The 27,065-nt window shown below is 42.7% G+C and overlaps 1 protein-coding gene across 1 annotated transcript in view; it reads right to left on the bottom strand.

The window, feature by feature from the left end:
- Positions 1-27,065, bottom strand: part of LOC108889786 (plasma membrane calcium-transporting ATPase 1-like) — an 88,577-nt gene that overhangs the window by 4,423 nt on the left and 57,089 nt on the right. The window contains 16 exon segments of the mRNA XM_018686415.2: positions 8,056-8,238; positions 9,704-9,811; positions 9,913-10,124; positions 10,219-10,342; positions 10,344-10,433; positions 12,427-12,618; positions 15,881-15,987; positions 16,797-16,884; positions 17,001-17,180; positions 19,733-19,954; positions 19,956-19,971; positions 20,079-20,251; positions 20,253-20,321; positions 20,450-20,692; positions 20,797-21,011; positions 22,925-23,107. Coding sequence (XP_018541931.1) covers positions 8,056-8,238; positions 9,704-9,811; positions 9,913-10,124; positions 10,219-10,342; positions 10,344-10,433; positions 12,427-12,618; positions 15,881-15,987; positions 16,797-16,884; positions 17,001-17,180; positions 19,733-19,954; positions 19,956-19,971; positions 20,079-20,251; positions 20,253-20,321; positions 20,450-20,692; positions 20,797-21,011; positions 22,925-23,107 — 2,405 coding nt within the window.

Genomic DNA, 27,065 nt, shown 5'->3' with positions numbered 1-27,065 from the left:
GTTCATCCCAAAGGTGCTGGACCAGGACTGAAGTCACCTCCACAACAAACAAGGGAAAACCACTTCTTAATGGACCTGGCTTTGTGCACGAGGACACTATTATGTTGAAACAGGAAAGGGCAATGCCCAAACTGTTTACAAAAAGCTGAGAATAAACTATTGTCTAAGATATGACAACAGAAAGAAACCAGGAAAAACACACCAAGTAAAGCGTATGGGTGTGTTTAAAAGATATGGACAGAGTGCTTTCTTTACTTTTCTTTTATCGCCTACCCATTAGTGCTTTTGAGACACAAACACATCATGTTTTAATCAAAAATAAAAGCTCAGTCTGTGTCTGGGGACACGAGTCCTCTTAATCTGACTGCACAGGCAGCTACTTTGTACTTCATGGGTACAGTCTGAAATAAATCCATAGTCTGTTCTTTGATCAAAGAGTTCCTGATTTACATAAAAAGTTTTAAACTTTATGCATTTGACAACTGTCTTCTTTTGTTACATTAGAAAAGAAATGGAAGAAAAACATGTTCATATTTCTCAAAGTAAGGTTTAAAATCAAGTGTAGTTTGAGTTTTTATACTGAAGGTATTCAGGGCCGAAATGAATCTTTATCAGGCCCCGGGGCGAGAGTCTCTGTGAGACCAGAGAGACCACCACTCTGTGAGGGCTTGGTACTGAATCTAAATACTTTTTGTTACCAAAAGAAATGAATATTGAAAGCCAACAAGAGAACCTAAAACTGCAGGGTCAGATAAAATCTGGCTTATGTATTCTTTCAGATACTTCCAGGTGTAGATGATATTTTTTGGAAGTTTCAGACTTTTATGTAGATTACGTTCTTTTATGGCTACAACATTTAACATTTGAAGACGTTACCTTTCCTTTTAAATAAAAAACAAGTAGCAGCAAGTAAATTGCTGAATAAAGGACCCGGTTTTCACAGCCAGATTAATCAGAGGGAACATGATGCAATGAACACCCTGCAAACACCAGGTCTGGGTACTGAACCTCAATACTTTCTGTTTCAGATTGAAGTGAGTATCAAAGGCTGATGAGTCAGATTCATTGATTATCTGACGAAGCAGGAGCCGTCTCTGTTAAATCTGGACTTCAGTCGTGTAAAGTCACAAACAAATCTGCAATAATGTAAAAATAAAAACGTATAAATGCCAAAGAACCGGCTGACATGACTTCTGGGGCCCTTTGGGGTCCGTGGTGTCGACTGGTAATTCAGTCACAGTGGTATCATCAGCCGCACTGAAAAAAGCTCAAACGATACTCTACCCCAGTAAACAACACACACACACACACACACGGGGGAAAAACAACAAACACATGCACACTGTTAAGTATTTATAATCACATTCAGAGCCAGAATCATTTTGTCCTCTAGCTGCTCTCTTCTCTCTGCCTAAAGTCGCTGCCTCTGTGATGAATCCACAGAGGCTGCAGCTGATCACACTGATTTATACGCACCAGCAGACACTCTTCATTATAATTAATAACCCTGCAGTTCAAAGCTCTCTATTACTGAACCACAGGAGAGCTGCAGGCTGAGCGCTGCAGCTTAGAGCAGACATGCAACAACCATCACTCACTCACACACACACACACACACACACACACACACACACACATGCAGCTCACAAGTTAAAAAGCTCTTGGCTGTTAAACCATGAGAGACTTGCTGAGCCTGACAGATTTAACCCTGCTCAGGATTAACCCATAAAATTATCTTGGTGCCCAGGCCGTCGCCTCTGAGAAGAAAAGAAGAAAAGAAGCGAAAAAAAAATAACAACAAAGAAAATAGGACAGGGATTTTTTTTTCTATGTCACAGATCAGAAGGATTCACAGCTACTTTCTCTTCTCGTGTGCCGACAGTTGTGATCTGTCATTGACCCGTCAGGCAGCAAGTCACATCAGGGTTAATGGACGCATGTCAAGAGTTTAAATCTCCACAACATGCAGGAGGAGAAGCAGCAGGCCGAGGGGGAAGTGGATGACAAGAGAGAGATTAAGATGAAGAGGAAGCTACAGCAGAAGAAAGTGGAGTAGGAAGCACAGATCAGGTTGTCTGCAGGTTCATTTAGGGAGTTTTTGGATGGTGAAGCTGGATATATTCTAGATTTTTCTTACTGTAAATAAATCCAGTGATTGAAATCAAAATTATATTTATGCTGGCAGATTTATTTGTGTTGTATTTTGAATTGGCAGATTCCCTCTCCTTCCAGTCGTCATGCTAAGCTAGGCTAATCACGTCCAGTTTAGCTTCCTGTCAGACTTATGGCTACTCACTTATCTCTTTCCTACAATGAATTCACAGATGTATTTCCTGTTTTAGTGACTGTAAACACAAACTGAGCATTCCCTCTTTCACATTCACAGCAGACAATGCAAGTTAGCGGACAGTGACATTAGCAGTGCCATTTTACAGCAACACTGTGCTTTTTCGTCAGGGGTCGTAAACACTGCCGCACTGCAGTGTTTGAGTGGTTGCAGCTGCCCACAGTTCAGCTTGCCGAGAGTATCCACCCATTAGAGAGATAAACAGATGTCTTTTGACCTGCAGATTACAAAATAAAAGCTGCTAACACTCCAGATTTAAGGTCATTACAGCTCAACAGTCATTTCATCACTTCCTCAAGTCAAACTAAAGGCAACAGTTACTACAGAACAACCAGCTCAGTTACAGTGGCTGACTACACCTCACATCAGTTCCAGTTTAATGTAAATTACTATCATGTTTTATGAGTTGGTTATTTAGACTAATAGGTAAGTAATTACTGTCAGATTAGTTCAGGACGTGCAGACACCTGCTGGTGACAGAAACAGCGTGATGGATTTGTGAGTCATGCAGCGTTCAGTGTGTAGTTTCAAACAGAGAAAAAGAAGACAGAGTCCAGCCGGGTGAAGCGTGGTGTTAGCTGGCCTCCGGTCACCGACTCACTGCCTGCAGTGGAGGAGGAAGCAGCAGCAGCAGCAGGGGGTGGAGCCCCGGCCGAGTTGGTGAGAGAGGAGGAGGAGCTAAGCCCTACGTGGGTGGGGCTAGAGAGAGTTTTGGCGGCAGTGGCGTCATTGTGCTGGCTGACGACGGACGGCTGGCGGCGCAGGGCACCTGGCACCGCCGCCTGGCCCGTCTGGAAGGTATAGACCACATCCATCTGAAGGAAGGACAGCCACAACACACCGTTAGACAGCAGAGACAGAGCGAGGAGACAGGACAGAGGAGAGGAAACAAGAAGGAAGGAAGGACTTCTAGAGAGGTTAGAAAAGGTTTTCAAAGGCTGGAAGGTGAAGATTGTGTTTTGGGTTTTGAAGGTCAGTTATCACAGAGAGAGGAGGTCGTTTGAATGCAGCAGCTGGAACCAGCTGAGGTGTTAATGGAAAGACGGCAGTGACGTCTGAGTGACCGAGGAGCTGATGTACATCTCTGAGATATTAGTACGATGACATCAAGATGCTGCTGGGTGTTTGGACTTAGATAGAAAAACAGTGGGTGTATGTACTGTTGAGCTTAGCTTTGTCTCTCCCAATGCAGGCTGGGTATCAAAGCAGAGTTGACATTGAATGCTTGAGTACCAGATTCTCAGACAGACTTCACCTCTATCTGGCATTAACCTGGGATCTGTTCTTATTATGTCCATTCTTCTTCTGTAACAGGATGTTAAAATACAAAATAGTTCAACGCAGCACATCTCAGGTCAAGCGAAGTGATGCTGGATATTCTCGAGGTATCTCTACGACTTCCAGCACAAAGGTCATTTAACAAGAGAAGACCCTTTTCAATATCCCTGCTAACTCTGCTTATGATACACTTTCATAATCATAAGTTTATTTTATCATTTATTTAAATTGGACTCAGGGTTTTGGAGAATGCGTGTGAGATTATTTTAAGTATTCTTTTTAAACTTTCATCATATTTAATGACAATAAAGATTTGTGTTCTTCATTCTTTTCTTTTTTTGACAGGCAGCTTAAGGTAACCAGTAGAGGTGGAGCTCTGTGATCTTTCAACTCCGTACTGGATGGACTTAATTCTGGTTTGACACCTGATCATAATGAGGCCTAGACCACCTCCAGATGTTTTCTGGGTCCAGATCCAGATAAAATATCCAAACACAGGTTACTACCAGGTGGAGATGAGGTCACGTTTCCAAAATGTAAATCGTATTTTATCTAATTTTAGAGAGCTTTTTTGGGGGGGAAAGTTCTTGTTCTGTGGTTTTGTGTTAAGATAAAATAAAAGAAAGATGTATTTGAGAAGTTTGGCTTGTATTATTAAACAGGAAAAAGTACCGTATCTGTGCCAGGATCAAAAACACTGACATGAAACCCAGTCTTGGTCTTCACCTTCCAGTTTTTACACGTCATTAGCTTTTGTTTGTGGCAGAAAGAAGAAACATGAGATAAAGACAAAGATTCTTATTTCTTCCAAAAGCCTGTTGCAATGTTATTTTACACATTTTAGCCCATTTACTTTTAAAAAGTCATCTTTTTTTAATCCCATCCTCTGATGAGATAACCAAAACAGTAATGATCTGTTCTGCAGCAGAAAGAAAACATCGTCAAGCTGATGCAAAGTGGGTGAAGAGGCATGAAACAGAAACAAAAACAAGAAGAGGAGGATGAGGATGGAAGAGAAGAGAAGGAAAACACATAAAAAGAGAGAGAGAGAGAGAGAGAGAACGCTGTCATTTATATTTGGTGAAAGACAAAAATGTGAAAATCCAGAAGAAGCTTTGATGGAACGAAGGGATGAAAGAGGAAACAGAACAATGAATAAAGAGCTTTTGAATCGGCACTTGGAGATAAAAGGAGTGGAGACAGGAGAACGAGGAGAAAATGTGTCACTCCGAATGACTGATAAAGTTTCAGCAGTGAGTGCTGCTTGTACCAATTATTCCCCCACTGTGTTTGACTGTCGAGGCGTTGAGCGGCACAACGCTGCCCACCAGGATTAGAGAGGAGGAGGACAGGAAGAGGAGCATAGAGAGATAAGAACCTAATTAGCTTGCAGCCTTTCGTCGCCTCCCCCTCCATCCCCCTCATCCTCCCATCCCAGGAGAACGACAGACTGATATTACAGATACACAGGCATGAAGAGAAAAGAGAGAGCTTCCACTTTTCTCCACAGCATGTTCGATGGAGGAGGGATGAGAGCTTTGTTTCGCTTCCTTCTTTCATGACGCTCAACAGCTACATGAATGCCAGGTGAAGGTTATTAACACACACTTTTTGTACCCACCATGCACCTGTCCATCCATTTAGTAGCTGAACCACCACTGAAATATCACATTTTTTAAGTTGACATGGTGAACTTAATTTACATGTCTTACAGTTTTTTAGGTTCAATATTAGTTCAATATTCCCTCTCTTTTTGCTCTGGTTTTGCTCTCCACCACCTCCTGAGTAAAATGTCTGGCTTGTTAGCGGCTAAATGCTCCACTATGTTCACCAGATACTGTCGAACTGTGTCCAAGCAGGTTGTGTATTATTATATTATTCTCTGAAAACAACCACTTGATGAAGATGACACTACAAGAATGGAAAGAGTGAAACAGTAAAGGTGTGGGTCAGACAGATAAACAATGAGATGAAACTCACTGTAGATTATAGCTGCTGTAAACCAACATGAAAGACAAGTCCTTTAAAATGATTTTTTTTAATTATAAAAGGGAATTCTTAATTGATTTAATTCAATTTAAAACAAACTCAAGTTTGGCTGTTTATGCTCAGACAAAATAAACACTAATTTGAGCAGTTTGGTTTGATAAAAGTTGAGTAATAGTAAATATCATAGTTGCAGAAACATGTTTTAGTAAAGTAAGATATATGGAAAGATACTGACGGTTGTGTCTGAAAAAGAAACGTTTCAATATTCAATATTAAAATGTGTGAAAAGCCTGATGCTCTGCCTGTTAGTTTGAGTCTTTTCAGAGAGAGTATGTGTGTGTGAAGAAGCGGCTTTAGCTTCAGCAGAGGTCAAACTGGAAACTCAAGAGGACAAAGCAGAAGAGGATTATTAGTTATTATTAATTCAGATGCTTTTACCCTCTGGCCACAATAAGTAGAAGTTAGTCCTCAGCTGAGAGGAAAACACCTGACCTCTCTGACTCCTGAGTATATTTGTAAGTGTGTGTGTGTGTGTGTATGTGTGTGATTGTGTGGGAGCAGAGCGTTGGCTGCTGTTACTGTAGGTGGGTGTTAGCATTGAGGCTAATGAAGCCCACAGGGACTGAATGGGACTGCCTGTGGACATGCTAATGCTTAGTGAGTGTTGATCTATCCTGTAGGAGGAGGGTTTTACACACACACACACACACGCACACATGCACACACACACACACACACACACACACACACACACACACACACACACACACAGCAAAGTCCTAGTCTGTGAGATGAGTCACAGTGGTGTGAAGGTGCTGTTGTTTACCTCCAACACTCATCAGGTTTCCAGCCACATAATTTCATTTCAATATATAACATTAGCTTGGTTCATTCAGTTCAAACAGTTGGTGGCACTATTTCTCCAGGCAGGTATCATTAAACCATTGCAGTAGATGAGATTACATAATTAAAAGAGCGCCACTCACACTTTTAAAAGATGGAAAAAAACACATAGAAAATTATGTCAATATGACTTTTATATTTGTCTCCTCATCGCTCCACAAAGACCTGATGTTTCTGTCTCTTCATTGGAAGAGTACTTCCTGTACATCATGATTTATTTGTCTGTTTCCACCTCACTTTATTATATTTTGCATTTATTGATAAACCAACTTCTCCTTCTCGGCCAAGCGTAAAAACTCATTTTAAAACTTTGTTGAGAATTTTCTGTGTTTACTTTTTTAATGCACAGATTGAAAAATGTGCACAGAAACAACTCAATGGAAAAACACAGTCGCTAACAGACTGACTTATAATATCCAATAAGTTTTCTGTCCCACGCTGGTTGCCGTCTTTAATTTCTGTATTTTAATAAAGTGGGTTCTGTGCCGGAGCTCTGCAGCAGAGTGTGAAATTAACTGGACAGCAGCTACAGTGTATGTGTGTGTGTGTGTGTGTGTGTGTGTTAAATCTCTTTTACTCTTTTACCTCTGCTGTGTTTTAATTTCTTTCCAACAACAACATGACTGAACAGGCTGAATGTGGAGGAGAGTTTGTGTCGTCTGCTGCAGCCACAGTAAACTTTTATCTAAAATGCTACTGGATTTTAAATATATAGAGTTTTTTAGCTCCTTTTTTAGAGTTTAGTTGCTTCTTCTGGAAATATAAACTTAATCCAAAATACATTTGAGATGTGTCATGTTTTCATTCGACCTAAGCCTCTAGTTTTCAGACACATCAACTCCAAGTGGAGACATTTTATCGTCTCCTCAGTTTGGTTTATGTGTGAAGAGTATGTGTGTTTTTTTTTCTCCTGAGGAAAAGAAAACTATTGTGCATTGACCGCTGTCTCTCTGCACAGCGATGGAGATATTTTGTTCCTCAAAACAAACAAACAAACTCTGTTTGTTTCATAAAATCACAAACCAAATTAGCCCAAAATGGCAGAGCTGATTAGTTTCACTCGCTTCTTACTGCTGACTGTTTGAATCTCATTTGACTAAAATGAAATACAGCTCATTTAAACTGTCAGAAACGTTTGTGCTTAATGAAAAGTCTCCTTGTTGTGTTGATGAAACACGACGTCTCTGGTGGGACGGTTTGTCTACGCTCTCGGTTCTTTACCTCATGTTGATTCGGCTTTGGATTTAAAGTTGTTGGGTTCTTTGTAGACGACAGAACAGAAATTTACCTGAAAGCTTCAAAAGGTTTAAAAATAATTCACATAACAACTGACCAGAAAAATGTAAATAATCTGAAAACAAAACTTAAATGTCGTCTGTTTTCTTCCTGAATCCTGTGTTACCATGGCAACAGCTCTGACAGAACAGATGTTTGAGTCTCGTTATTATCGTCATACACAGAAAAAGCTTGAAACAAAAAATAGTAAAGTTAGCAATAAAGTTAAAACATGGCCGGGGAGTCGTGATGGTGAGTCGTACCTGCGTCTGGATGCGGTTCAGACCTCTGAACCAGAGGATCTGGCCTCTCCTCAGCTCCATCTCGGCGTGGTCGATCTCATCGGCGCCCTCCGTCAGCTCCTCCTCGTGGATCTCCTCCTTTGTGATGCCGTGGCCCGCCTCCTTCAGGAACTTCAGGTGGTGGGTTGGGATGGCCGAGATCAGCTGAGTTTGACAAAAAAAAAAAAGTTGTTCGAGTTGTTAAAGAGCCACTCAGCTGTTCGAACACAAACAAAATCAGAGACTCAGTTGTACATGTTTGAACCAACAAGGTTAAAATCTTGATTTTCATCAGTGGAGTGTTTACAGCTGCACTGAAGCTCGACCTATAGGCTCAGAACTACCTATCAAATATGAGAACTACTGAAAAATATTTTCATTTTTTTGTGTGCAAACTTTGCCTAATATCTTTTTTTTGTTTTCATTCATTTATTTACACCCTCTGTGAAAAATACTGATCAAACCTTGAGTCATCTGGATGTTACCAATCTGATCCAGCATCTGTAAGATACACCGGAACAAGTCAGATCCACGGAGGCCCCACTGTGCAACCCACAGGACCCAAAGGATCCACTGCCAATGTCCCAGTGCCAGACACCACAGGACACCTTCAGAGGTCCCAATGGGTCAGAGCTATTTTGACGGCACAAGGGGGAACTACACAAAATTAGACAGGTCCCACAGCTGCTGGATCAGAGTGGGATCTGGAGAGTTTGGAGGTCAGGTCGACACCTTGTGCCCTTTGTCGAGTTCCTCTAGATTTTTCTGAGCAGTTTTTGTGGTGGGAGCTTTGTCCTGCTGGGGGAGGAGTGTTTGGTCTGTTAAGGTGGGTGGTTTTTGTCAAAATAAAAGCCAGGTGAATGTCAGGAATCCAGGGTTTCCCAGCAGAACATTGTATTGTAACGACATGATCAGTGTTATTCACCTGTCAGTGATCAGTGTATATATTATATTGTGTCATGTGTACTGTTGTGCTGTTCTTGAATTGTTGTTGTTCATTGTTCAATTAAAAAAAAAAGGACAGGAGAGAGACACACCCTGCAGCTGCACATCAGCTTTTTATATTTCTGTCACCTTCTCTCTCTCTCTCTCTCTCTCTCTCTGTTAGAAACAAAAGGCGTTTTACCTCTAAAATAACTCACAGACCTCAGATCAGCTTCTTTCTGTCAGCATCTTTCTGTCTCTCTGTTCTCAGTCTCTGCCCTCCAACTGAACCCATCAAGCTTCTCAGAACTGAACTTTTTTTTCTTTCTTGTGTAATGTATGCTCTCTAATCCTGTGTGTGTGGGTGTGTGTGTGTGTGTGTGTACATGTTAACAACATATCGTGTGTGTGTGCATCTGTGTGTGCGTGTGTGTATCCTCAGAGGGACTGACACGCTGGGTTTGTTTTCCCTCGGCGCTCGTAAACAGGGAGTCGCGCTGCTTTCATGTGCTGAGCTCATTACCATGGCGATGGTCGTGATGGCAACGCTGCAGCAGCAGTGTGACAGGCAACAGTTTGCTGCCACAAAACCTCACATGTATCCACCTCTTCGACTTCTCCTCGGTAAATGAGGCTCAGAACTCAGGCTCATATTTGTTTGATTCTGGCTCTGTTGCACTCCCTCTGGTTCTGGTTCTGGTCTCACCTGTCCCCACAGCAGCTCTCCCACGCCAATGAACACGCACCACAGCCACTGGTCGATGGTCAGAGCCGTGCAGGAGAACGGCTTCCCTCCAAACTGAACGATGATGATCTGAGGAGGAAAAGAAACGCAGGACATGTTGTTGATGTTCAGAACTTTTCTCAACAACAGTGACCGCCATGATGATGATGATGATGACGACGAGGAGTTACCTGCAGGGCGAAGGTCCCCAGTACGACGCTGCAGAAGATGGGGTTCCTGTAGATGCCCTCGAACACGTTCCTCTCTCCGTGGATCTTCCTGGCGTTGATTTCGTTGAAGAGCTGCATCATGACGAACACGTTGAACACGATGGTGTAGTGCTCCGATGGTGGCGAGTGGAGGGGGGCGTTGCGGCCGCTGTCAATGTCGAAAAACGTCTCACCTGAGAGACAAGATCCACAGAATCAATCTCATTATTTCCACAACAATTAAACGTATTTCCTCTGAAGTGGACTGGCACTGTCGCTGACACTCACCAGCAAAGAGCAGGGTGAAGATGATGACGAGCTGGTACACGGCGTGGCCCAGGATGTTCTTCATCATGGTCCTGGAGATGAGGGGCTTGTCGCGGCCGTAAGGTTTACGCAGCAGCAGAGACTCAGGTGGGCGGCTCAGTGGCCAGAGCGAGAGATGCCAGAGTGTCCATGATGAGGTTCACCCAGAGCATCTGTACGGCCTTCAAAGGAGAGTCCTGCAGGAGGAGGAGGAGTTTAATTTACAGGAAGGAATAATAAAAAACAACAACAACCGACAACACGTAGTAAAACTGCAGCATGTAGTCAGGATCAGTCTGAAGTCTCAGGTGTCTATCAAGGAAACTATAAGAGAACTCGATGAGGAGCAGGCTACAGATTTTTTTTCATTTTTAAACTTTAAACTGGAGCCACAGAAAGATTTGTAAAACTTTTCTCACAAATACCACAGTGCTTCCCAACACCTGTACACAGACTTTAATGTGTGTGTGTCAGGACTTAGTGCTTTAACAATACACTCTTGGCATGTGACACATTAATTTTATTCTGGAAAACAGACTATTAGAAAAGTTTCTGGACATGGACATTGGTCACAGGCAGACTTGACTGATAAGTGGTGCAGCAGTTATAACCTTCCTTTCTTTCCTTGTTGATTGATTATATTTACAAGAAGTGATTGATAAGTTTGTGGCCTAAGGTAGAAGGAGATGAGTTAAACAGCTCTTGTTACATATATGTAAGGTTCAAGGCTTTGAGTGATTATGCAGAAAGTTTGTGGTTTTTCTGTTTCAGCTAGTTGAAACTTGAAGGTCAGCTCTGTCTGAGAAAATGAAAATGGCAACCACTGAGCTCCTTCTTCTTTCTGGGGAAGAGGCAGCAGTCTGAGGGGCCTCATCAGGTGAACAGGGCAGGTGTTGGATGAGTTCAAATCCACATTCAAAGGCTGATGTCGTCCATTTTCTCAGACAGAGCTGACTTGTAAATTTCAATTACCTGAAGCAGGAAAGCATCATAACTCTCACCATAATCAATCAAAGGGTTAAACTGCACTTGGCTTTAATGAGAGCTGTTTAACTCATCTCCTTCTACTTTAGCACACGTGCCTTACCAATAACATGCTGTGCAGTCCTGGTAATATTGTTGCGAAGCCATTATCTGTTCCATATTAGCTGTTAATAGATCAGGAGGTGATTAGAAAACCAATTTCTCTGTCAGACTGTGAGGGTTAATGTGGAAACTGTCACATGTGCTGGCAGGACATTTTTCTTCCTGTACAGATAATACACACAGCTACTCTGGACTTTCTTAACTGTGTGAGTGAAAATAATCGATTCTGACTTCCTGTGTTTTGATCGCCACTCTGCGGTGAGGGCTGTCCTTTATTTCTATCATTGTTATCTTATTTTTCATGAATTAAATGCATGTTAAAACAGGAAAAACACACACATCCACACACACACACATTTCATTGGACCCCCTCCACTTGTGAAACCCAACCTACGCCCCTGGCTCCGTCTCTGTATAAACAATAAAGACATAAATCAGTTTACCATCCTTTAATGATCTGTGCCAACATTTCAGCGCCCTATCAGAAACCAAGCGGTGGATGATCAGTGAGCATAAACAGCACAGAGACCACAGACCTGCTGAGTCCCTGTTATATTTCAGGATTATGATGGTGACGTGTTGCCATGGTTTCAGGCTGTATCTTAGCCTACTTTCTGTTCTCCGCTCTGTAGACGAGTTAGTTATCTGTCCTGCCAGCTGTGAGCCTTTCAATTAATACACAGCCGCAAGTTACTCTTTTTTTATTGTGTCAGGAGTTCACTTTCATGATTAGAGACACATTATAAAACAAAAAAAAGTGACACGGTCGCCTCGCCTCCTCGCAGCACCGAGACGGTCACATCAGAGTCACAAAGGATTCACTTTTTCTTGTTCCTGTGGATATTTGACCCGACAGAGATTTACCAGAGTGTGAGAGCAGGTGCATCGAACACAGCAGTGAGCATCAAAACTTAATCAAAGTAAACAAAAATCAACAGGTAGAAACGGTAGAAGGGAGAAAAACTGATTTACTAACAGCTGAGCATCAGCCATGATTAAATAATTTAACAATTTAATGATGATTTAATTGAACTTTTGCAGCACCAGACTTCCTTTAAAACACCATAGGTAGCATCTTGAGCTGTAACACTGCCGACATCCCACCTGTGTGATGCAGGCGCCGGTGAACGCCACGATCACGGCCACCACGTTGACGGTCAGCTGGAACTGCAGGAACTTGGAGATGCTGTCGTAGACGTTCCTCCCCCACATGACGGCCTTGACGATGCTGGTGAAGTTGTCGTCGGTCAGGATGATGTCAGACGCCTCCTTCGCCACATCTGTGCCGGCGATTCCCTGACAGGGGGCAGAGGAGGGACACGATCAAATCCTGGTTGGAGCATCACGGGATCACGTAGAGCTCAAAGTCCAACAATGAAATTAAACCATAATATCATCAGATATTTGATTGGAGGAAATACCCATTTACTCTTTTCTACTTATGACACATGGGATAAATCATACGTAAGGACCAGCAGGCTGTTTCTGAGTTCAGTCCTGTCATTGCCTCATCAACCACATCTGTGCTGCAGATCTGAGCTAAATGACACCTCGGGCTGCATCATCATCATTTTTCTATTTTCAATTTAACCGTACTGTCAGTTGTCTTGTCTTGCTGTTGTTCCCTCGGAGTCTCAGTTATTTTTTCCCCTGAGGTATTCACAGAGTTTTGAAGTTGCTCTGAAGACAACCGCTGATTTCTCTCAAACTACAGAACCACGTATTTACTGTCTCATCCAGCCTGAGATTTTCTTTCCCCATCTTTAGTTTTTTGGAGTCATTAATTAAAGGAGCACTGTGTAGAATTTAGTGGTGAGAATGCAGATTGCAACCAACTGATCACCCCTCCCTTTCCAAGCATGTCAGATGGAGAGTCTATGGTGTCTACTGTAGAAACATGGCAGCACAAAATGGCAGATTCCATGAATAACAACCAATTCCCAATGTAGATATAAACGGCCCATTCTAAGCAAACGAAAACACAACGATTATTAGTTTTATTAAATAAACAATAAAATGTCTTTTTACTTCAAATCTTAAAGAAGAAAGGTCTGAAGAAAAGTGGTTGAACTGGACACAACTGATGGACACAAAAGACTGGGAACAAACAGCTGTGACACCTGACAGGAAAATGTCTCTTTCTAAACTTAAAATTAAAGGTTTGGTAAGACTACTTCCTGTCTCAGCTGTTCTCAGTAATACACCCTCAGCACCATTATCCTACTGTACCTCTGAAGCAGTCTGACAGGTACAAAGAAGAGGATAAGGTAAGACCAGGTGCTCGGCTTCAGAGAGGATATGGTTGGATTTTTATATGGTGGATTTTTTCTTTCCTTCCCCACTGTTCTAGCAGAGAACAACCCGACCGGTGGCTCCCTGGTGATTTGAGTTTGACATCCCTGGTTTAGAGGAAAATGCTGCTAAAGTGTACACAGCTTTAACTGGGAATATTTTAAACCCAATCAACTGACACAGCGGTAAAAATAAAGCAGGAGAATTAGCCTCATGTTAACAGTAACCGAGAAGAAGCTGTGATCTGAGTCGCTGTGTCCCAAACAGACGGAGGCAGATCGCTCTGTGTTTTCCAGCTGAACAGGTGATAATTGAACAGGGACACTTGGTGCAAACTGAAAATATTCCAAATGGGACACATTAGGACTGGAAGGTCACTGGTTTAAGTCCCCAGAGTTGTTTCCGCGATGTGTTTAGGAACAGTAAGTATTGCCAGGGAGCCATTTGACAGCACAGCAGCTGCTCAGCAGCCTGCAGGAGACACTGGTGTTCAGATGACTTTTCCTCAGTAAATAAAGGTCACAACAACAACAACATCCAACACACAGAGCTCAGCTGATGTTACACAGCTCAACCACAGGCCTTTGTTAATTGATACGTATCTGCTGTGATATCAGTTGATCATTTTTCAGTGCAGCTCTGATGTGAGCTGGAAGAAAAACGCCTCCCTGTGACTCCCCTCTGATCTGATGAACAAATAATCATCAGCAGCTGATTCATCGATGACAAAACAATGATTCAGGTTTCAATCATTGTCTTTGTCTGTGTTTCACCAACACTCCTCAGGTGAATCACGTTCTGCTCCTGCTGCTGCTTCACAACTGCATTTAACCCTCTGACCCATCAGAACCCAGAGGACACCATTTGTAATGTATGTTTGTATGTATATGTCCTGAGTTTCTGGCACTACAGCTCCCATCATGCTGTGGGTGAGAGTAATGTTTCCACTGAGTCAGTGTTTTAGCTGCAGGCTCCACACGAGCGCTGTTTTTGTTTCTTTTTTCACCTGAAGTTGTGGGTGGTCTGTTCTCTGTTGCTCGGGGCTGAGTTTGTTTTATCCTCGTGAGGAGTCGCAAGGTCACACATCAGATATCAACTCTGTTCTGCACTCACACAGTAAAGGCTTCATAAAACTGAAATATAACTACAGGACACTGAAGAAAACACTATAAAATATGAAGGGGTGTATTTTCTTTTCGGTTATTCACCTGCTGAAGATATAAACTGAACTGATTTCAGAGTCTGTGTCAGCAGATAGTCATAGAGGATCACACCAGTGTGTCTGCAAATTTTAACTACAAATAATGTAAATGTAAATATTTTGTATGCATGCTGTACATTCTTAGATGTTCAAATGTGTGTTCTCTCATTTCCCAGCAGTCACTAACATCATACTCGTCTTTACAAAAATAAAAATCAAATTAAAAACTCTTGAAACTTGCTTAAATTGTCTAATCCAGTGATTCCCAACCAGGAAACCAGGGGTACTTTTACCCCAGAGGGTACTTCTGCAGTTGTCAGGGGGCATGTAGAAAGTTGAATGAATTAACTAAACTAAAATAAAACATAGCGGGTGATGATTTGATTAAAAACTATTGAGTTAAACATTTTAATGGGGAAAATAAACAGCCAGTGTTACAAGTGCTCTCACGTGAGTGTGTGAAAATACTGAGTAAACTGTTCAAACTGCAATGGTTAAATGAAGTAATAAAATCGAGTTTCATATTATTAATAATGTTAAATAGCATCCAATTAATAATACACTGATAAGAAGATATTTGGATCATGATGGTTTGGGGTTATTTGAGTTCATCTGACGCAGCTGCGAGGATACATCAGACGTCGAATCTATCACCAACTTTTGAAGAACTGTAACTCTTATAATTAAAGTCTATGAATTAATTTGACCACAAAGCATCTAAAACACAGCAGCATGGTTTGTAAACGTGTTGGTCTTTGAGGGATAAAGGCAGTGAACATGCCCCCCCCCCCCCACTGTGTGGATGATCTGAGGCATCCAAGCTCAACATTTACTGATTTATTATTCCATTTCACAGCCACCTTAATGAATCCACGGCATTAAGCTTGAGTGTTATTGTGGATGACGTTTAGAGAAAATACCTATTTCATGGCTGCATTAGAAATGTAATTAACTCAAAGGATTTTTATTGGTAATGATGCAGAGCAAACTGAAGCAGCAGATGAGTGAAGGAGTGAAGACAACAGGTGGAAAAAAAAAGGTTTAAAATATTGAAGACGTGGTTACCATGGCAAAGCCAACATCGGCTTTTTTGAGGGCGGGGCCGTCGTTGGTGCCGTCTCCTGTCACTGCCACCACCTGTCGGGTTTCACCCACTGTGCTGTCAATGATGCCTGAGTGGAAACAGATGAACAGATTCTCCATCTCAATGAGTGTATGAATATTTCAGGAAAGATACTGCAGCAGCAGATTAATTCACCCCATCTGCATTTAAAACAAAAACATGCAATGACAATTGAGAGTTTTCAACCAACATGAGATCTGGTTTGCACTTACCTTTGCTAATTTCAGGGTAAATGCAGGAATCTTGAAGCTAAGTTCAGTAACTTTAACTTCTTTTAAAGACCTTTTCAGTATATTTTAAGACGGCCCTGTAACTGGTTTCACACACCTTGAAAATCGACTGACTGTTCTATGCTGTACCTGCGTCAGGGCTTCAATCTGCTCTGTGCAGCTTGACGTGGCTATGAAACATAAATAAATTCGTACAAACCCTTTGGATAAAAAGGCCATGCACAATGAACACCGACAATTTAATACCTTTTAAATGGTAAAAGAGACACTTCAATTATTTTTAAGGGCCTTAGTTTTCGTTGATTTATTCCTTTTCAGTTCAATTAAATTTTATTTAAATAGCACCAAATCACAACAGAAGTTATCTCAGGGCACTTCTCATAGAGAGCAGGTCTTGACTGTACTCTTAATATTAAAATATTTACAAAGAGAGACCCAACAGTTCCCACCATGAGCAAGCACTCGGTGACAGTGGGGAGGAAAATCTCGGGCAGAACCAGACTCAGGGTGGGCGGCCATCTGTTGGGTTTAATACCCTTTAAGACCCTGTAGACACTCTGAATATTTATCCTACATATATCCTAATATAGATCCTATATAACACTGAATCCCTTTTGAATGAACCGACCTTTGACCAGAGTGTGTTTGTCTGTCGGTGATGAACGAGCCAGAACACGCAGTTTGGGCCAAACTTTGTCCAGACGCTCTTGTTCCACCTAGAAAAGTAAAACATAACAAAAATAGTTTAATCGTTTTTTTCATCATCATGTGCCAAATACAATCCCTGCCTTTAACTTTAATTACATAGACTGCATCTTTCTGCTTGTCTCACCTCTCCCTTGTCGTTTCTGATCTGTTGGTTGAACTCTTTGCCCTCCAGACACAGGAAGTCCTCCCCGGGCAGCAGGATGCCACACTTGGTTGCGATGGCGCGGGCGGTGTTGATGTTATCTCCAGTCACCATGCGCACAGTGATGCCTGCACGCTGGCACTTGGAAATAGCCTCGGGTACCTGGGGGAGTTTTGGGAAAAAAATAAACGTGTGAAGTCAGAACAACATGACACCAACGACATGAAACTCAACGGCTTCTGTTCCTGATCCATCCATTATTTTAAGGGTTATTCTGATTATTCAGATTATTTAGTCCATGTGAAAACTGATGCTGAGGTTTATTTTACTAAAGTCACGCTAAATAAAGCAGCGACTCAGAGGATGTTGACCTGAGCAGGAGACCCGACTCGTCTTGTAACAGCAGCAGCAGCCGGGTCTACCTCTGCCTCTGCTGCTGTTCTTCATCCTGCTGTTACTGACACCTCATTCACCTCAGGCTGTCAGACACAATCGAGCAGATAAACAGAGGTACAGACAGAGCTCTGTGAGGAGTCTGTGGTGATGTGATGACCAGATGACAATCAGAAAACTGTTGGCTACTTCCTCTGCTCATCAGGAGGTGTCTGCTGACCAACAGAGATCCTGTGTGTTTGCCTACAAATACAACTTCATATCTCTGATTCATGCAGAGGGGAGCCTTGAGCCGAAGGTGAAGGGGTGAAGGAGCCTGATGTTATTAAAACAAACATTTTACCAGAAAGTGAAACGATCAACGTCAAACAGTGTTTGTCCGGGATGTCTCCACATGTTGAAGTGGCGTGCATGTGACTGCAGTAAGAGAGATGCTCTGTATACAAAGAGCTTGTAGGTTGGTTTATTTTTTGTCACCTTTCTACAACCAAAAACACAGGAGCAAAAGAATGTTTTAAACAGTGCATTTGTCTGATTTAATGTAAAAATGCTACCGATAGCATGTTCAGCTGACTAACGTACAACCCACAGTAATAACCTAGTGTTACTTCAGAGGTCAAATGATATTATGTCATGATGTAACTCCATTATATAGTGACTGTAAATCTGCTGCCACACTGTAAAGGACAGAGTAGAGTCGATTAAAAAGCTGCCAGGCATAGCAACAGTAAGTGATGGGAGTAGTAGAGTACTTTTGTAGTTGTGATTTGCTCTGCTGAGCAGTTGAACTGGGTCATCATGGGAATTTGAACAGTGTTGTATCCTCCATCACCTCTGCCCTTAAAGTCAAGGAACTGACCACTAATTGTTATACACACAGTCAGGTCACAGTATTATACATGTTTTATGTTTCAGAATATGAACACAGAGACTAAATTTTGTGCCAAAAACCTAAAAATAATCTGAAGAGCTTTGTGTCCATCACAGGTCGTGTAGAGATAAACGACGAGCCGCTGACTGCCTCCTGCTGCTCTCCAGTTATTTCCATCCTGTCTGTGATCTTTGTGCTCTGACATTAAAGCAGCAGGCAGCAGCACTGATGCTTTCTGAGCTTCATTACAGGCTTCATTTAACACTTCAGAGTGTCCAAATCTGACACACCTGAGCAGGACTCACTTCAGTCTTCCTGTTAGGAAAAGAGTGTTCATTTATCTCGGCACTGTCATAAACCGCTGAACGCTGGAACATTTTCCCTTAGAACACAAATACTATAAAATAATCATGAGCAGCCTGTCAGATCAGTTCAACTTAGACTCTTCATGTGGAAGATTTCACATCCATTTTCTCTGTATTATCTCATGATCTTTCAGGAATAAACTAAACCTCAGTGACTCTCTGCTGCATTTGTAAGCCGGACTTTTTTTTCGTATGAGTGAAAACAGCCGCAGACTAAAAACACGAGAGCTGTAGAACCACTGACACCTGACAGAAGTCGATGTAATCCTGCAGGTGACAGCGGCTGCAGCCACACTGAGCTGCAGGCTCTTAACCGCCGTTCATCAAAGTCACGTTCTGCTGCTTCTGTCATTTTTCACGCAAACAGCCGAGTGAAACATCATGAATGTCTCTGAGGAGAGACAGTATGAGAGCGTGCACCGTTATCCTTTATTTATATGATTCACGGGGGTCGAGACAAAAAGATAAAATACAGCAGGATGCACCCGGGAGGTTCAGACTTTTCATCTTGCCTTCCAGTGTGGAAACAGAACATGTAAGAACTAGTTAATTTTTCTGATTTGTATGAAACATTTCCTCATTTTTCTCATATGCATCTTTCTCTTGTGACTCATTCCAGTCTCTGATAGATCATTAAAATGTGTTTCCTCCTCCTCTCACATGACACAGGGTAAAAGGGTGAATGACACATCATGAATAATGAAAGTTGTTTTATAGTTCTGTTGTTAAAAAGACCTACAGTTAACACACATCTACACCAAACAGCTCGCACTGCCTCCTTTATTGGTGGATTCTGTTACACTTCAGGAGCGATATCAAGCGATATCACTTGATATAAAAATCAAGTAAAATGTAACCACACTTAAGTCTGTTTTATTTTATCTGTCACAGCCTCTGCTCTGCTGCCTCCTCTCTGTGCTCTGTTTGTATGACCCTCATACAAACACGGCACTCATGATTTTCTGCTCCGCCAGTCTGACTCTCTTGTGTCACCAGGACAGATACCTTGAAAAATTCTCCAGGTTTTTACTTATTTAGAACTGGTTTCAAGTAGAGTAAAGTTAGATCTTAACCGTGCTCCGTACCTCAGGTCTGACGGGGTCCTCGATTCCGACCACGGCGATGCAGGTGAGCTCGTTCAGGATGTCGTTCTCACTGTCCCAGTCTGGCTCTCCGGCCTCGGCGGGGAATTCCCTGTAGGCCACGCAGATGGTCCTCAGCCCGTCGCACGCCATCGGCTCGATCACCTTGCGCACCATCTCGTCACGGTCCTTCGGCTTGAAGACCCGGGGCTGGCCCTGGGCGTCCTAAGATACGAGAGCATCTGCGAGAGGAGAGAAGGGAGAGACAGAGGAGGTGGGTTATCATCAAGCTGAGTGAGGGATGTAATCTATTACTTCATTCCTTTTGGGATTTGATCTCACGCCTTACTTCCTCAGGATGATCTCCGACGCTCCTTTGCTGTACATGCGGAAGCCTCCGTCTGCGTTCTTCAGCACCGTGCTCATGGACTTACGGGAGGAGTTGAAGGTGTAGACCTTGTAGAGCTTCTCCTCTGGGATCTCGTCTCTGATTGGCTGGTAGTCCCTCTTCAGGTCCAGCACCTAGGCCCAGCAGAGCACACTCGGTTTTGTTGCCCACGTGGCGGGGCAGGCCGCCTTCTTTCTCTGGAGGCTGAGGAGGAGGAGAAAAGGTTTTAAGTTTCATCAGTTTTAGCAGCAATGAGGGGAGGACCCCAAGACTAGTAAGGGTCTGATCAGGTTTAGGGTTCGAGTTAGGGTTAGATGCAGCGAAGGTCTCACCAGGATCTTGGTGGTGTACGCTGAGTTGATGGAGATGCTGTTGACCATCATTTCCAGAGTCTCAGGTTTGATGGCGTCCGGTTCAGGGACGGTTTTGTAGTGTGTGTCACCGATGTACGCCTGCACCACCGTCATCCGGTTCATGGTCAGCGTGCCCGTCTTGTCCGAACAGATGGCCGTGGCGTTGCCCATGGTCTCGCAGGCGTCCAGGTGACGCACCAGATTGTTATCCTTCATCATTTTCTAAAAAGATGGAGAACAGGGTTTGCTTTCAGACCTGGCCTTGAAGGTGAAAATCCAGTCATGCTACATTTCCCATAATCCCCTCTGCTTCCCATCCTGCTCACCTTGACAGAGTAGGCCAGGGAGATGGTGACGGCGAGCGGCAGCCCCTCAGGAACGGCCACCACCAGCACCGTCACGCCAATAATGAAGAACTTGACAAAGTACTGGATGTAGATGGGGGTGCACTCGGCCACCCAGGCCCGACCCTGGATCCCAAAGGTGTCGATCACAAAGTAGAGGATGAGGATGATGACGGTCACGGCCGACATGATCAGACCTGGTTGGAACGAGACGAGCGGGTTTTAAGACGAGAACACGTCCCTTTCATGTCAAGTCAGAGGCTAATAAACATGAATGACTCACTGTGAGTTTTTGTTGCAGTAATGTTTTTAAAACGTCTCATGGTGCATTCAAGGACAGTCTGATGTCCAATAACAGTTTATAGCAGTTTGTTGAAAAACAATAAAGATGAGATTCAGGTGGTTTCGTGTATTGAAAAAAGTTTGTGTACAGTCATCTTTGAGGCCTAGAAGTTTAAAAAGTTTATCAAAATGTCCTGTCATCCCTTTTCTCTCTCTCCATGTTTGACTCCTGAATGCTACATTTGAATATATCAGGTGGATAAAACACACATCATGGTTAAACTACAGCCAAATACAAAGTTGGAAGCATAAGTCTTCATGATACACAAGTGTAATCAGAGTAGTCAGACGACATCCTGGGTGTAGAATCAGAAGCAGGTGAGACAGAAAAATGCCACAGCTTCTGTTTTTCAGCGTCAGCTCTCCTGTCAGTCAAAGTTTTTTGGCTCAAATTCTATTTCAGTCCAGTAATGAGGGGCAGTTTATTACTGAGTCTGGTTCATGAATGGAGCCCCCCCCCTCCACTCTGTCCTGAAAGCCCCTCAGTGTATTAAGGTCAATTGAAATGACACAGAAAATACCTTCAATTCCGGGATGAATCATGTTCCCACTAAAACATCCATCCAATAAAACTGAGTGCGTTCTGACCCTCAGCCTCGTCCTGAGCACTTTGTGTAATATTAAAGGAACAGTCCCACATTTCTGGAAATCCTCCCCCCTTGTAAAGACAGAGATCCAGGATCAGTTATTGTCCAGTGACTTTGCAAAATCATGATCCACCCTCATTTTTAGATTACACACTGACCAGGATCAGAGTTTAAACTGGACAGGTGATTTAATCTGTATTTCCCACTCATTATTAATCAGTTTTGAGTGGCTTTAGTACTGTGACTTTGCAAGAACTGTGGTTGGAGACCTCTGGCTCTGACTGAATTTCACTTGGCAGGCAGCTGTAAGACACTGATAATATTAAAAAAAACCTTCACAGACGCCGGCAGAGAGATGCCATCAGACACGGTTCAAATATTTATTTCTCTTTTCTGGCAGTGAGCAACACACATCAACCTGCAATAAAAAAAACTATGCTGCATTCAGAGCTTTTCTAACATTAGATATTCAGAGCTGATGAACAGTTAAATCACCTTAACCACTCCAAACATCAAGGTTATGACTTTGTTCTGGAACTCACTCACAAGGAGAGATGAACTACAGCACAATGCTTAATCCTCTAAAGGGCATAAATGTGCTTCAAGGCAACTTTGACTCTCTGTCTGTCCAGCAGAGACACCTGCACCATGACTACACATCACTATCCATGTATATGTGAGCAGTCAGTGTCTGCAGACCACCATGTCTGCCCTTAGTCCAACAGGAGAGGATAAAGAGGTAGCACTGCCCAGAGGATGTATTCTCACCTCTTGTCTTGTTAACGCAACAATGGTTGAAGCTCTTTGTATGTAAACAGCTGTTAATGCTAACGTTGTCTATGTAGTGATAGCTAAAACTTACATGTAGCATCTTTAATACTGTCTATTACACTTGTTTAGTATGACTTGATTTAACAGATGTTGGAAGGTGTATTTTTTGTCTTTTGACAGAGCTAAGCTAGCAGTTTCTGAGTTTTTTAAGCAGTTGCTAAGCTAGGTTAAACCCGTTGTGGATCTGTCGCTAAACTGGACACACAATGCATCTGAAACATCTCACTGTTGGCAAATATAGAAGGAAAGGGCATCATAAAATGTCTGACTGCTCTTTTGAGGGAGGTTTCATATCCTATATGTGTGTGTGTGTGTGTGTGTGTGTGTGTGTGTGTGTGTGTGGTGCTCACCAGCTTTCCCAATCTGCACAGCCAATCTGGTCAGTTTGCCCTGCAGCACAGACTTCTCCTTCTTGGTCACGTTGACCTTCTTCACTGGTTTGGCCTCCTCTTTCTCTTCTTTCTCCTCCAACTCGGCGGCCTCCTCGCTCTTCAGGGGCTGGATCTCCAGGGCGATGCCGTCCTGGGTCTTAGCTGGAGGAGGAGGAGGAGGAGGAGGAAGAGGAGGAGGGGATTTGGGGGCACGGGGGGATAAGGTGGTGGTTGAGGGGTAAAAAGAGGAGGAGGAGGCAGGTTTTAAGGGACAAATGAGTGAGGAGAAAGGTAGAACAAGGGCAGAGGGGAAAGGGGGATGAGGAGGAGGTTAGGAAAGGGTTTGTGATGAGGAAGAGGTGATGATGAAGGAGGGATGAGAGAGGGAGTTATGGGATAGGATGGAGGGATCAGGAGCAGAGGATGAGGGTAAGGAAGGATGGTTTGATAAACGGTGAATGAATTAAATCAACAATAAATCACAAAACAAAACAAACAGAAGAAGGGAGGAGGGTTCAGGAGTGGTTTGGGGATAAAGGGTAGAGAGGCAGAGAAAACGTTACAGATTCAGTCGGAAGGGAAGTCGAAAACGACCGCATTTTCTCAGAGATCAGAAAAAAAAGACCCCTGACTCTTTATCATTAACATGGTGACCCTTTTGGCTGAATGCAGAGAGTAGCAAGCATGTTCATCATTTTTTTATGATCACAGGACAATCATGACCAAAAAAAAAAGTTCCAGGTAGCTTTTCAGAGAGTGTCACAGACGAGTTGGGAGCAGCAGGTCGTAATGAGGAGCAGCAGACAGAACAGAGAACAGCAGAAACAACAGAGAGGATTTAACAGGGGGGCTGTCAATCACACAATCACACACTCACAAACACACACACACACTGTGTTGTGTTCCACATCAGAGCTCAGAGTTTGGAAACGAGGCTGGGCTCTGAAGTCTGACATGGCGTCTGGTTTCACGTCCTGCTCGGGCGGCTCTGCTCCTCATTTGCATAAACAAACTGTGTATTTGCATTTCACTTCATCAGCTGTGATCCTGTTTGGACTGTAGTACTGTAAGTGCAGCTTTTTCTCTCTTTTTTTTTGGATCTGTTTGATCACTAAGCTGGAGAGCTTACGCTGAATTCAGCCGCCAGCGTTCCCTCCCCATCCACTGCTGTTTTGTCCTATTTCCATACCAAAGAAATGTGAGCAGGTGATGAATGGAAAACAGAGCAGACCTACAACTAACCTGACACACTGAGGTCTGATGTGCTGTTTGTCCTCGTGAAACAACTGAGCTGACAACAGTGACTGAAACTGGGATGAGTTTGTCTTGAAAGCCCATAATTTCCTCGTTAAATTATTAATGTACAAATGTGATTGGGCCTTTAAATATATACACAAAACCTCCATCCGTCAGCTGACTGTGTTTTCCTGGAGTCACTTTTGGTAACAATATCAGCATTACTTCTGGAACCAACAATACCAACAGATCATGGACATAAAGCAGGTTTAGATTCCTGGATGACCAGTAAAAAAAAAGGTCTCTAAATGACAAGTTCCACTGCTGAGAAACTCTGCCCAGGTTATTCAAAATCTAACCCAGCCATTTTAATGAAATTCAAATAACATTCCAAAGGAATGGAGTGTGTGGAAGAAGGTTTCCCTTTTCTATTATCTACTGGTGTCGAATGATGAAGACTGCTGGGTCAGAGAGGACGACTGATTTGATCGAATTTATCTGGTTTCTGCTGGAGAAACTTTCACTGGAAAAATAGTCAGTAAAAATAACAATAATGATAATAATAATGAGGGCTGGAATGTGCAGTGTTTGTGCAGCAAGTTTTCAATGAAAACGTATTAAAACATATTCACTGATTGAGCCTCATGTAAGAAGCAGTTGCCACACTCACAGATTTAGATGTACAGGACTAATCATGCACAGACAGTCTGCTTCCTCCACAGGGAAAAAAGACAAACCAGGGGTCGTACAGAAGGTGCTAATGGTGACATGGAAACCTGTGCCACTGTTTTAAATGAGACTGATGTAATATAAAATAACTTGACATTTCAGATGTAATTCCTACTTGTGTGATGTGATACTCAGTGTAGAGAGGTTGCACTGTGAAGTAATTCAGGATGAGTGTGTCTAGAGGGGAGGGCGGGATGTAAGATAAGGATGAGTCTGACTTTAAATATGTTACTGGAATCCCACGACACTACAGTGAAATACTTGAGTATTTCAGCATGTAAACTTACACAGTTCAGGTGAGCACTGCCACATCGGCTTGACTGACTCCCAGTTTAGTCACAAGTACATGACTAAAACAGCTGCAGTAATACATCTCATTTTCTTGGATCAGCTTAATTTGTGTTTGCTGATTTCTGACAGCTCGACCATTAAAGTTTTGTGGTTCTTTTCACACCTGAGAAACATTTTTGTGAGCAAAACATTTCTGCAAATGCAGCAGAATGAGAAGTCTTATATAGCAACTGATGATAGCTGTAGATTATAACCTGTGGACAGTGACACTAATCAAGTTAAAACAAGCGTTTGTTCACTCATGTAAGCAAACATAACAGAAAGACAGAAGAGAACTTAGGATAAGAATATGAAAACATTCTTCCATGAGGCTCAATGTCTCTGAAACAGACATTTTCTCCCAGCTCGCTGTTGATATTTTGTAGAAAACATCCACAGTGAGCTCAGGGACCTTCAAAGACTTTGCACAAAACCAGAGGGTGCATCTCTAATGTGTAGTAATGTGTTTTTTTGACAACTCCTTCACTGTCGGTGTCATTGCTTCACTCTGAGTTTCATCAGGTTGATGATGAGAAACTCCCCACACTGAACTTTGCTAAAAAAGGGGAAGTGAATTGCAGGACAACACGACCTCAACATGACATTTAGACACTCTGAATGTGGGGATGAGTCGGTGTCAAACCAGGAAGCTGTGAGAGCTTTATGCACATGGTCCACTCTGAAGACAAGCCACAACATAGAACTAACTGACACAGCTTCACATGAACAGGACTGAGACCCACTGACCAACCACAGAACTGTAAACAGGCGCAGCACTGAACCATGGGAGAACGCATGGCGGGCAGAGGGGGGCGAAGAGGGGAGGGGAGGAAGGAGGGGTGTCTGACAATCAAAAAGAAAGCAAGTCAACAAACAGAACTCAAAGGATCACCCCAAAAAACAAAACCAAAAACCAAAACCACAGCAATGCAGAACCACGACAGAGAGAGACAGGAGGAGGTAGAGGAGGCTGCAGAGCTGTGGAGGCTGCAGGAGACTTCAGCAAGACAGAAAAATAACAGAGAGGAGGGAGAGAGTCAAACAGTGATTACAAGACAACATGAAGTCCTGAGCAACACCCTGCAAGGAGGCAACAGTGAGAGAAATGAGAGGAATCAAAGGCGAAAAAAGAAAAAGAAAAAAAAAACAGAAACTGAAGATACACAAACAGAACAGACGACAGCCCACAGCCCACTAAATGCTGCAAGGGTGCAACTCCCACACACACTGACAGCCTCGAAAAACAGCCAAAAAAAACCATCACGGCACTGTCAGGATCGGTTTGTTTTTCCTCACTGGTGTCAACAGAAAGGCGCATTCGTTAGAACATAATAAATATATTGAACCGCGAGGTGAGAAAACTGATTTCAATCCTCCATAAATTCTCAAATACAGTGAGATCTCAGCTTGACTCGCTTGACACGTCTACAGGAAGTGTTTAGTTTCATACTGATCGAAAAAAAACAAAGCAAAGTAGAAGTAACTGTAATTAAATGGTGACTTAAAACAGTATTAGTGTTAAAAAGATGAAGTGAGAGAAGCAGAGTGGTGAGTGTAACACAACTCTGTTGTTATATTGATGGATTTAATTTGAGCAGACTGTTTTCTAGTCAGCTCCTGTTTTAATTTGCTGCTCATAGAAACTCAACACTTCCTCCATGTGTACCTGTTGTCTGCATATATTCAGTATGAAGTAGATTTCCTCAGCTGTAATTCCACCAGTACAACATCTCATCCCTCTACTGAAAATATCTACTAATTCATTCACTAATTATTTTAAGTTAAATACACAGACGTTACCCTTTAAACACTTTGTAGCAGCTCA

This window comes from Lates calcarifer, linkage group LG12 (genome assembly GCF_001640805.2).
Source record: "Lates calcarifer isolate ASB-BC8 linkage group LG12, TLL_Latcal_v3, whole genome shotgun sequence".
Classification (NCBI taxonomy): domain Eukaryota; kingdom Metazoa; phylum Chordata; class Actinopteri; family Centropomidae; genus Lates; species Lates calcarifer.
The sequence above is the reverse complement of the archived record's forward strand: the minus strand, read 5'-3'. Positions and strand labels throughout refer to the sequence as shown.